Source organism: Lagopus leucura, unplaced genomic scaffold (genome assembly GCF_019238085.1).
Source record: "Lagopus leucura isolate 7727_CA_CO unplaced genomic scaffold, USGS_WTPT01 Super-Scaffold_1, whole genome shotgun sequence".
Lineage (NCBI taxonomy): Eukaryota > Metazoa > Chordata > Aves > Galliformes > Phasianidae > Lagopus > Lagopus leucura.
In genome coordinates this window covers 1618621-1630908 of record NW_024962250.1, presented here as the reverse complement: position 1 = coordinate 1630908, position 12288 = coordinate 1618621, and the positions used below count along the sequence as shown (strand labels likewise).

At 42.9% G+C, this 12288-nt stretch overlaps 1 protein-coding gene across 1 annotated transcript in view; it reads left to right on the top strand.

The window, feature by feature from the left end:
- Positions 1-11730, top strand: part of ABTB2 (ankyrin repeat and BTB domain containing 2) — a 130489-nt gene extending 118759 nt beyond the window's left edge. Inside the window, exons 9-17 of the mRNA XM_042872342.1 lie at positions 700-835; positions 2674-2900; positions 3565-3743; positions 4355-4460; positions 4583-4685; positions 5347-5437; positions 7217-7285; positions 8029-8142; positions 9477-11730. Of these exons, the coding sequence (XP_042728276.1) occupies positions 700-835; positions 2674-2900; positions 3565-3743; positions 4355-4460; positions 4583-4685; positions 5347-5437; positions 7217-7285; positions 8029-8142; positions 9477-9674 (1223 nt within the window). The 3' untranslated portion in view covers positions 9675-11730. The remainder of the gene's footprint in view (positions 1-699; positions 836-2673; positions 2901-3564; positions 3744-4354; positions 4461-4582; positions 4686-5346; positions 5438-7216; positions 7286-8028; positions 8143-9476) is intronic.
- Positions 11731-12288: the final 558 nt, after the last annotated feature.

The following is a 12288-nucleotide window of genomic DNA, read 5'->3' as shown; positions in this document are numbered from 1 at the left end:
AGCCTGAGGAAAGAAGAACTGCTATATCGAGACATTTGTTTTATTAATTTATTAAATACGAGTAAAATTCTGCATTTCTTCTACCTAGCTCTGTAAAGATTTTAGCATTCTATAAACAAGTCTGCGCTAGTATAAAAGTTGTTTTTCAGCATGTCAGTTCTAGCCCTTTTTTCCCCCTTTCATTTCCTTCTGCTTTATTTTTGTGCCTTCACAAACACAAATCTCTGCCTTATCTGCTCCAAGTTTTACTGAGAGGATAAAAAAAAAAAAAGCCTCCTCCCCCACATGCCACAGTGAAAGATGCACATTGTGCAAGGTCTGTGCCACCACTCACTGCTGTATGTTATGAAAAGTGTGGAAGAGAGCCCAGGTGAATGTGAACTGTACCAATATACCTGTCTGCAAGGTGGCTCGATGGAAGCCATGGTCAGCAACTCCCTTCTGGCCTTCTCTGTTACCTCACCCACCAACTGAACAGCTTTTCTTTCTGCCTGTAGCTAGCTGTGCATTCTTGTGTAGTTCAGCTGCTCGGCGACTCCATTCTTCTGAGAGGTGTCATGAAGCCTAACACATGCTTACAGGATGCTTTGAAAACCTTAGTTAGCAGCTTAAAAGCTGCTGGTACGCTTTGCCTGATAACATCCTGAGTTACGTTTCAAAAAAGAAAGACACACGATATTTCTCTTAATTGTTTCCTAGGGAACTATGAGTTGGTCAGCCTATTGCTAAGCAGGGGCGCCGACCCCCTCCTGAGTATGCTGGAAGTCAATGGCATGTCATCTTCACTTCATGAAGATATGAATTGTTTTAGTCACTCAGCTGCGCACGGACACAGGTAAAGCTCCACTCATGTTCAGAAGAGTTTTTTGCCTAAGGCTTACACACTGTAGGTGTATTGCTTATCTTCTGCCCAAATCCCTGGGTGTGCAGTTCAGAAGATGGTGTTAATGCTGACAGTAACCATTTTTTAGCGCTGCTTAGTTTCTCTGATTATTCTAATTGTGATGTAGGTAGTGCTGGGGGGAACTGACTGATTCTGTAAGCCAGTAGCTGCTTTCTGTTGCATCCTTCTGAGGGGAAAAAAATCATGCAAGATTTTCATTATTCAGTAATAGTACCTTTAAAAAAAGCAAAGGATTAAATTTTGGTCAAAAGCACAAAATGTAACAGAAAGGTCACTTGTTTTTTCTCTCATTTGCTGGTCTAGCTCTGCAGCACTGAGAGGGTAGAGAGGAGCTGGTTCTAGCCCTCCTTTAGCAGATTAAGTTCCACCTATGGGCTAGCTGCAAAGATAGCAGTTCATGATATTGAGACAGATTCCCATCACATTAAGAAGTGGCAAAAATAGACAGCTACAGAATTCAATTGAATGTATCACTGGTTTCTGGGTGACCGACCAAGAGATTGCTCATTAATACACTGAAAAGCTAGACTAGGCCTCCTAACCCTGCTTGCAGGGTGGTTATTTAGAAATAAGATGTTATGTACAAACTCATCCAGAAATTCTTCAATTCCCAGAAAAATGTCAACATAACGAGCCAATTAAAACAGGCCCACACCACCCACAGAGATGGGCTGAGTGGTATCCAGGGGGTCTCCTGCAGCGTTACCACACGCCTTTATGGCAACGTGCTCAGTAGCAGCTACCTAGTTGGCACACAGATGTGTGTTACAGCAGAGCCAAAAGCACACCTCCCGGCACACCACGCATCTGGCTACACCAGGGAAAACATCTCAAGTTCAAATGAGGCCCAAACACAGCAGAGCTGGAACAGCCTAATGCTGTTATTTACAGTGTAAAACTACAGAAACGCTGTTCTGATCCCAACTCTGTTCCCCTCCCACAACCTGCTGTGACATCCAACCATGCAAACTGAAATTCAAGGCTTATTCTCCAGTCTGCTAGGGGAGGGTGATGGAAAGCCTGCAGTTCCCCTGTTCTAGTCACATGGAGTCGTGGGGGTGCAAGGAGAGCACCAGCTAGTGGCAGTGTGGTGCTACAGCTGCGTGGACTCCCGGGGATGAGAATGTCTGTTGCAGATGGCTGCAGCTGTCTGCAGGGAGACCAAATGATGCAAGCTGCCTACAGTGTTTGTCTGGACACAAGAAAACCTCTTTCTTGTAACTGCTCTCTGAAATTCCAAACCAGAAAATTCTCCCTGGATTTAGTGAGGCAGAACTGTCATTTTTTATGGTTTTTATTTGCTGGTACAGAAAGCAAGGCTAACTAAAACAGCAGTGCTAAAGTTGGTCAGTCAGGGAAACAGCAAGGGTTCTAACAGATGCTTTGTAATTCTTACTTCAGAGCTTTAGGTGTTACCATAGATAGAGCTGGCAGAAGGAAGTGTGCTTCTAGAAGTGTGGTAAAGTATAGGCTGCAATAAAAATCAGTTTGCTCCAGCACTCTGAAATGTGTCCTAGTACTGCTAGGGTACAAGAGCATACTGCATTAATTTGTCCCTTCTATAAGGGCATCAATTTCTATCTTGCAGTAGGGGGAAAGGAGGAGTCTTAAATGCTGCTCTGTATCTGCAAGATGTCTGTCAAAGCCCAACTCCATCTTTGGGAATTAAGTCATTTGCTAACCCAAATTATAAACCCAAATCACAACAGTCCTGCCTGAATTGCTGCTCTTTCATTTATTAATAAGCAATACTACTTGTTCTTCCTCAGGAATGTTCTGCGCAAGCTCCTGACCCAGCCCCAGCAAATGAAGGGAGATGTCCTCTCACTGGAGGAGATTTTGGCTGAGGGAGTGGAGAGTGACACCTCCAGCCAGGGCAGCTCCACAGAGGGACAAGTCAAGCTATGTAAAACAAGAACGAAAGCCCTGCAAGAGGCCATGTATTACAGTGCTGAGCATGGCTACGTAGATATCACCATGGAGCTCAGAGGACTTGGTAAGGTGTTTTCTCTTCGTTTATTTTTTAAGTCTGGTGCACATTCAGGGAACACAAAGCTTTTTCCCATTTCATTTGGACAAATGCCTGCAACCCCAACTGGAAATCTATCCTAAGTTTCTGGGAAACAGCTATACCTAATAATCAAAAGCAAGGGCCATCTCTCCCCCTCACGTACTCTGTTTATAAGGCTAGCCCCTTTAACACAAAGGTAACATCAGGGGTTAAAGTGGGTTTGCTCTAGAGGTGAAAGAACAGATTTGATCTGAAAGCAGAAAAGAAAAGCTTTGAAATGAGTGTCTATTGTCAACAACAAGAAGAAGACCTCATGCTATGTGTAGGGTCAGGTATTCAAACAAGTTTAGTATAAACTTACTCTGTTCTGACCATTGATGAAGCTAAGTACACAACAAGGAGTCTCTGGTCCTTACCACTCAGCAGAAGGTCCTGGACCAGTTTACCAGTCCTCTGCTACTGTAGACAAGTTGCTTAATCTGTCAGTGACCCAGCTCAGTCACCTTTAATGACAAGACAACAATGTATCTGCTGTAAAGAAATAAAAGATCTACTTCAGCACTAACGCTTCTGTGTTATTACGTACTAACAGAGGTATCCACTCACTGTTATTTCTGTATTCATCACCTTTCTTTTGTTCTGGCTGCAGGAGTCCCATGGAAGCTCCACGTGTGGATTGAATCACTACGGACAACCTTCTACCAGTGTCGCTACTCGGTTGTACAGACCCTCTTACGGGAATTTGTCACCATTAAGGAAGAAGACTATAATGAGGAACTGGTTAACGAAGGGCTTCAGCTCATGTTCGATATCCTCAAAACCAGCAAAGTAAGCATTAGTTTTATAACAGCATCAAAATCAAGTGTTTGAGCCAGGTCTTTTGCAACTGTATAAACCAGGGCACATCAAAAACAACTGAGTGCATACACCGAGTCCCTGTGACTGCGGTGTGAAGATGACCCCAATAGCATTTATCTAAATTCATACACAGCCCAATGATAGGGAATCAAAAAAGCAGCCCTCACAATACTGATATTCATTTCTTTATCAGTGAAAGCTATTCTGTTAAAAGTTCAGTTCAGCAACTGGATTTTGAAACTGTGCAAATGTAACAGGAAGCGTTATCATTACACTACTGGGCAATTCAGGCTACTTCAGCAGTATCTTCTAGGAGCTTTCTGAACAAAGTTTTTGTTCAGCAACATTTTCCTTCTTTTCTCTCATTTAAAGATTACCTATGGCTATTTCATGACAGAGGGTTGGCCTGTAAACTGTTGCTGAGAGCGTTCTTTCAGAGTGCACCGTTAGATCATGTGGCTGGTCCTTCTGTTTTGAGGTTGCTCTTATAAGGAGCAGTTACCTTGAAAGAACTGTTACAGAATGTTTGAAACTCTCTCAGAGCAAAGTGCTGATTGATATCTGTTCTATTCTCCTCACAGAATGATTCTATCAATCAGCAGCTTGCATCCATCTTCACCCATTGCTACGGCAGCAGTCCTATACCCAGTATTCCCGAAATCCACAAGACATTGCCAGCACGGCTCGGTAAGATGTTCACCCAAACACTGAAGCTTTTGTAATATTTCTCTGAAAGCATATGTTGTTTAAAAAAAAAAAAAAAAAACACCACCAAAACTCATCCTCATTTTCTTTTCTTGCTTTAACAGATCCTCACTTTCTAAATAATAAAGAAATGTCTGATGTGACTTTCTTAGTAGAAGGAAAGCTGTTTTATGCACACAAAGTCCTGCTGGTTACTGCATCTAACAGGTAAATAAGTCACTTTCTACAGCTCTGTACATAATATAAAAGGAAGCTCTGACCCTTCTCTATTGTTTGTGACTAATTCTTCATCACTCACTACAGTAATGCAGCTGCTGAGGATATGGCCTGCAGACATAATTCAGAGCTGCAGGATCAGTCCACATCATCTTTGCTAATGTTAAGAACACAGCATAAGGATGAGTTTTTCTAGCCATTCAATTGTTCCTAGTCATTCTTAGTACATGTTAAAGAAATCTTGGGCTGCACTGACACGAACTGATCAGTAATAACCCCTAGAAACCTGTGCAGTAGTTGGGAGTGCACAGACCAAGGCATTCCAGGCCTTTTTCATTCCCCCTCTCGGTTTGCTATCTAGAGGCACAATTGTTCCACACTTCACCTGTGGCTGGTACACATGCATCTCTCTCTCACTGGCAAAATAAGTGTTTTCAACTATTACGATGTGAGTTTGAATGAATCTCATGCAATTTACCTGTTAATTTGCCCCTGAAGTTCCAAAGCAATTATCTTAGGATTAAAAGGAATGTTTTGGTTGTCAACTTAAAAATGGTAACAAAGGAAGATCTTTCACCTTGCTTAGACTCTTTGCCAACAGGCAGTGAGTGTGTGAAGTAATAATACAGAAATCTATTAAAATTATTCTCAGGTTTAAGACTCTAATGACCAATAAAACGGAACACGACAGCCATGGAAGCAAGACTGTTGAAATTAGCGATATGAAATACAATATTTTCAAGGTATGTTGCATAATCCACCTTTTCTCTACTCATCATCTTCTCAATTACTTTGAGGCTGTGAGGGCCGAGACTTAATATTGCTGATAATCTACAACTAGATATGAGCTTAAATTCAACCTCTATTCCATGAATCTGAAGTCTGGCTCTAGCCTTTCACTAGGACCAAATTCAAACAAAAACTTACAGCTTATTTGTTTATAACCTTGCTAGACAGTTGTTTCTTATATAAGGTAGGTGAAACAGTCTTATACTTAACATACTTCTAAAAGGCTTCCAGGCAGATCTCAGTTTCTGTTAACCAAAAGGTAAGCTTACTTGCAGGCAGATTACCCTGATTACCCAGACTACTATTGCACGCTTCAAAATGAATTCAAATCACATTATCAGAAATTAGTGACACTGTTTTCAAGAAAGGCTCACAATCGAGAATTTCACTCCATTTTTATGACATCTCTGGATTTAATGGGCCTAAAATTCGTGATGTAGATGAAGTTGGTTACTTAGCACATACCCAAGGACAAAAACAAGCAGTGAAGTGTGCCAGTTAGTTATTCCAGCTTTCCAGGTCTGCACCTCAAATTTCAAAGAAAGGTACAGAACAAAAATCTAAAGTCCAGAATGGGTTGTGTAATTGCTTCACTACAGTGCTGGGGCTCTTTCTATGATGCATACAAAGCTGCCATCAAACTTCACATTGAGAGAATGGAAATTGCCTGTTGGGACATCTTGATCCTACTTGAAAGGGGCTATATAAGTTTGGATGTCATCCATCCAACACCAAACTATGCAACTCAGGAAGCGACAAAAAGTAAAATAGAATCAAGTGGAATTAAACCTCCCTAGCAAGATTTTTTACATCAAAAGGTTTCAGAAGATAAACTTTTGCTTCACTGAAGAATGCAACTAATTAAAAAGTAAAACAGTGGCAATACTTCCTGGAACTAGATGATTTGATGGTAAACAAAATCAGGCTAGTTAAAGAGGTTCTGACATTCTACAGTAATCTCAATTACAGCACTCAGAGGATGGGGCAGCAAACTGAATCACTGGAGCTCTAGGTTCTGCTTGAGGCTCTGCTGGAAAGATGCTTGCCTTCCCTGTGCTTGCTCAAATAGGAAAACTTTACAAGTACAAGCTTAATTTTGTTACCACTACTGTTAGAAGTGGTAAGCACAGCATGCATCCATACCTGCTTCCACAGTATAAGAACAGCGGAGTGACTTCCCTTTCCAATACCAAACTGAGCTGTTCCCTAGATATGGCAATCCTGGTTTAGCTGGGGTGCACACATGGAGATCAAAGAGACTCAACTGCCATTGCTGCAAACAATTAGGCTTTTTCCTCCTGCCCCAATGGCAGTGGGGGGAGGCTGGAAGCTGATTAGAAGCACAGCAGGAGAGGCAAGAGGCTGGGGGGTCCCCACAACACACATGCTCATGGCATGGCAGACTCAGTGCTCCAGCTAGCTGGCAGCTGTGTGTGACCAGCCTGTGGGGCTTTACCAAACAAGAATGTTTTTACAAGGATATTCATATCAGAGACACACTGGTCACTCTCTCAGCTTAAAATCTTCAGCAGGGCCCTCTTCAAAGCCCGAGAAGAAATAAGTATTAGAAAGCAGCAAACTTGCAACAAGAGAAAAAAAAAAAAAAGCCAAGTGGAGATGGGAGCCAGTATATTATGTGATCCTTGTCTGCTCAGGAAGGGGAGTGCAGTCATTCACAGCCCCCTGTGACTTCAGTGATAACAGCTTCATGGCTGGCCTTCTTCCCATTCCAGATGCTGATGCAGTACTTATACTATGGAGGAACAGAATCCATGGAAATTCCCACCACTGACATCTTAGAGGTGAGAGTATTTTCTTCTTATCTTGTTAAGTGCACTGGAGCATAAACAGGGTTTGAAAGGCAAAAACTAGGAGCTAACAGCAAGCTTGCAATCCAAGAGTACAGAAGTTCAAAGTTGCAATGCAGTTGCTTGGAAATGAGAATTAGCAATTATTTGATATTATGTCCATGAGATACAAGGGGAAAAAAAAAAAAAAAAAAAAAACAACAATACACCACTGCAGTGTTTTTGGTACTAGAGCTGTGTGAAAGCTTCCTCTATGAAGCTGGGAGAAGTAAGACCTCAGAGATGGTGTAGCTGATTCCACAGCAGCCAAACAGCAAAGGGCTTAAAAATCACAAAGAAACAACTGAAACAAGCTGAACTTCTGCAGCACTAGTTACAATTCAGCAAAAATCAGACTAAGAGCACTTCCCTGTTACAAACAAGTCCTCTTACAATAATGCTGTTTAGTCACAAGCGGTCTGCTGAGATTGAAGTTTGCTGCTGAAGACTACACACAGCTGTTCTGCTTTCTTTTGAGAAAAGGGGCTGTTCAGCAGCCTAAGAATTGTCTGTCATAGTGACAAAAGGCAGCACAGATGCAGGAGAAGCAAGCCTGTACTAGTGGCCTTCCTGCTCCGTCGTGAGGACTGAGCTGTTAAACGAGGCAGTCTCATACTGTTCAGAGAAGAGATCGTCAGTTCTGTCTGTCCACGTTCCCTAGCTCTGTCAAGGCTCACGAGCTTCTCTCCTCCTAATAGCTGTTGTCGGCTGCCAGCCTGTTTCAACTGGACGGCCTCCAGAGACACTGTGAAATCCTCTGTGCCCAGACGATCAGCATGGAAAACTCTGTTAGCATCTATAAATATGCAAAGGTATGCGCCAAACTGCCTTATTTAGGAATCACAATGAAGCAGCAGTCTCATCTCAGTGAGTAAATATAATGAGCGTAGAACAGGTACCTGGTATGCTGGTAACTGCCCCAGCCACAACCGCAAGTGAGATGACGTGTTATGTTTCAGCCTGTAAAGTCCTACACAACACTAGTATGTTTTTCCATCCAAAGCAATCATGTATGAAATCGATGAGAGATCCCTATAGAGCTGTGTAGAGGTGACTGGGGGCGCTGAAACAGCAACATCATCCAGCAAAGCCCGAGAGATTCACATCCTTACAGCAGCAGAGGCACTTGATCATACAGTACAGCAATTAAGCAGCAAACCCTTTCCCTGCACTCTTGCTGAAATATCTTTTTTATAGCTCCAGAGCTAGCAGAAACCTTTATATCAAACAACCCAACAACTGTTATCAATAAAATCATTGAGGAAACAGCCTGCCATTCCCAGAAGTTTGTCAGACACAGCATCAGATCCCTTAAAAGACAAGCAGAAGTATTAGGGGCAGATGTGCACCCTTACTTTGCCCGTAATGGTGCATTGATTTTTTTTTTGCTGCCTGGCTATCAGACTTGAGCCTTTTTTTTTTTTTTTTATCCTGTGGAACTCAGGCTGGTCCATTTTAGCAATTTAACCTCATGCAACAGTAGAGGTGGAAAGGATCATTCTTCCTTTGCCTTCAGTACTTTTCATTAAATAACTATTTGCACAAAACTCCCAGGACCCTAGTGTATGCACACAGTGCTTCTAAGTACTGAACACTTCATTTTTCTTCCGTTACCTAGCTGCCCAGAGCAGTTCTGAAGGACAGGGAACTGGATCACAGCCAGACTGCCCCCCACCATGTTTCAGAAATGCAAAATCCCTGTTTTCCTACATTCACCTCCATTCTCTAGCAGAAACATATTTCCTATTGCTATGAGTTGTACACACCATCTGGCAACGCATTACTTTATGTTGTGGCACCACTCCCTGCCTGCACAGCAGAACAGGTACCTTGGCCACTTCATCAGCCAGCTGCTCTCTTCAAGAGGAAGCAACTGGCCTGCAGGCCCCATGGCTCTGCCAGCAGCAGCCCACCAGAGGAAGAAATTAAAAAAAGCTTAAATGCCTCTTTGCTCACACCTGTGCCTGCAAAAAGCATCAATAGAAATCACCAGTCATCACTGGTCCTACCAGAGTTCTTTTCCATAGTCATTACTGTTTTGTTTTTTTTTTTTAATCTCAGAAAACACTGGAAATGAAATTAGGCCCAGGCACGTCCATAGGTCTGTGACATAGCGAAAGAGCTAACTGACTGTACTCTTCTGCAGATACACAACGCACCTGAACTAGCGGCTTTTTGTGAAGGCTTCTTCCTTAAACACATGAGCTCTCTTCTAGAGCAGGACTCATTCAGACAGCTGATCTACGGCAGGAACAGCAAAGTGCAAGGCTTGGACCCTCTGCGGGACTTGCAGACAGCCCTGGCTGGCCGCCTGCATTCTGTGTACGTCACCTCAAGGGTGTGAAGCAGGAACAAGGCAGTGGCAGAAGCACTGGTTCAAACTGCACGGGGACACGGCTTCAGGCAGAGCTGAGGCTTTCCTGTCTGCCTTCTGGAGTCATCAGTTCTCGCTGGAAGTCCCCTGCATCAGATACCCCATCAGCAAGGGGGGGGGTGCCTCATCCCACCGAAGAAGGGGAGCTGGCTTCTCTGTGCTACTACTGTCAGAGCTACGCTGTGTGAACAGTGTGATCAAGAGCTGGGCAGGCAAGCAAAGAACCCCAAACGAAGAGATCAATACTGCCATCCAAACAACGTACAATGTGGGCCTGCAGAGAAGTGAAGCAACTTACCTAGATCTAACACCTCATATCTAGTCTTAAGTGTCCGTCTACACACCATAATGGCCACCTAGTTCATACGTGTAGATATTTTACTTGTAAAAAGGCTGCATAGAAGGAGTTTTCTAATCGTGTGGACCACTGCCCATTCAACAAGTCATCAGTCTGAACACAGAAGCTGATGTATGCAGACCCCTTCACTGCAGTTAACAAGCACCAGTTTCCACACACGGCAAGAGACTCCGGCATAAGTTTTCCCCTGAACTGTTTGCACCTTGAGGGAGAAATTGTGTAGATGTACGAGGCTGAGTAGGAGCTACTAACTCTGGAATTACTCGCTCTTCACGCATAATATGAAGAACTGAGCTGGGGCAGGGAGGGAAGAAAACTTTTTTAAAATACGGTTTCACTGTGCTAATTGTTTAATCTGGATCCAATTTGAGAGGAAAAAGTACTGTCTACCCTTTCACTACAGAGGTTTGATAGCCCAATTCACTTTTAACTTAAAAACATGTTTGCGAACATTATCTGTGAGATCTGACATCATAAGAGAGACTTTCTAAAAGACTCAGGCGTAGAAGCAGCTATCGCTAAGCTGAAAAACTGTCTGATAGCATAAACAAGCAATAAAAATCTCCGTAAGACCATGAGAAACATACAGCTTGATGCTTTGTTTTCTCTCTGGAGAGAAGCTGGGGGTACAAGCTCTGAAATCAAGTCTTTGCCTCCACATCCTCATCCATGGGGTGATGTTTCCACTACCTCAGGGAAGACCGTGCACAGCACGCTGCTGACTGCTGCCTCGAGGTAGGCTGCACTCTGACATTTGGGCTGCAGCACTTACACAAGATGCCTCAACTGAAATACTCAAGATTCACGTTTTTCCTTGCTTGCAGTAGATGGACGTTTCTATATAGAAAGGACTTGTGCTAGACATTCTCCTAGCTGACTTAAGTCAGGAAACAGCTCAAGATACAGTTTTGTGTCTGAGGCCATTTACCTTTCCCTTTTTAAATAAGCCCAAGCTTAAGAAGCTGGTTAATCATACACAGCCGCACACCTTGCTCTCACCAACCTTCAGCTGTTCCCCTGAACTATGTAAGCAACCTCCAAAAGCATATGCTAAGATGTGCTCACTGGCTACAGATGGATGAAGGAGAAGGAAAAGCAATAGTTTAGGTGGGAAACTGCCACTTAAAAAAATCCAACAAATAATACTGTAACTAAGCATACTGGTAGAGGTAGGCTTAGCTGAGCATAAGCTCCAGTGCAAGATATAGACATGGTTTAAATAGAGAAGGAAAGGAGAATGAATTACAGCACCCTTCAACAAAAATCACCGAAACCTGCCATACCTTCTTTCCTGAAGGGTTTGCATCACAGGCACACTGCATGCAAGGAGAACAATCAGCCTAGGATCAGTCATCTGACAGACACGTTGGTCAGAGCACACACAGCAATTTGTGTACACATCCACTTTTGAAGATCACCAGCTTCAGTAACTCTATTTATTATCAGAAAGCCATAGAGATGCTACAAAATTATTACTGTTCTGCCAGAAAACCACCACAAAAGGCTCTATCTTGGAAGGTATTTTCAAGCAGCTGCTCCAGCTATTTGTACAAAAATGTAGGTCCTCTTTTATTGCTGTAATATTACAATGCTTTGTTAATTGTACATTAATGTTGTCATTTATGTAAATGTACCGGGATTTTATTAACAACGTAATTTTAAAATACACAGCTGCTGTTATTTATTCTGCTTCTCTAACAATGACAAAGACATATTTAAAATCTTCTGTGGAAAAGGTAGTTGCAGTTTCACCACCTTGCATCGTTTCGGTATATGTACCTAATTTAATGCTTCAAAGCAAGGGATAAAAAGGCATTCATTTCCCTGTCCCGTGTTCACACTTTTTTTTTTTTTTGCATAATAAATGAAACTTGCATTTTTCCTAGCTCAAGTGAAGTTTACCTAGGCACCCTTCATTGAAAAGAAACCGATGCGAAAGAAAAATCCTAGTTCTGGGATTCTTTTCCTATGTGTATCAGGCAGACCTCAGGAGTTAAAGGTCAAACCCACTCCACTCTAATAGTAACAAAGAAGAGGTGACAGAGCAGAAAGCACTTCTGTCATGGCCCTGGCACCCAGAAGGCTGGGATGGCTCTGACAGATCTGGGTGGCTGCTGGTAGCTGCAGGACTAGTAGTCCTGTGTTTGAAGATCACACTGGCAGCCACCTGTAGTCAGGTGAGCAACAGCACAGGGAGCCCTCCTGAACTCTGCCCATGAGCATTAC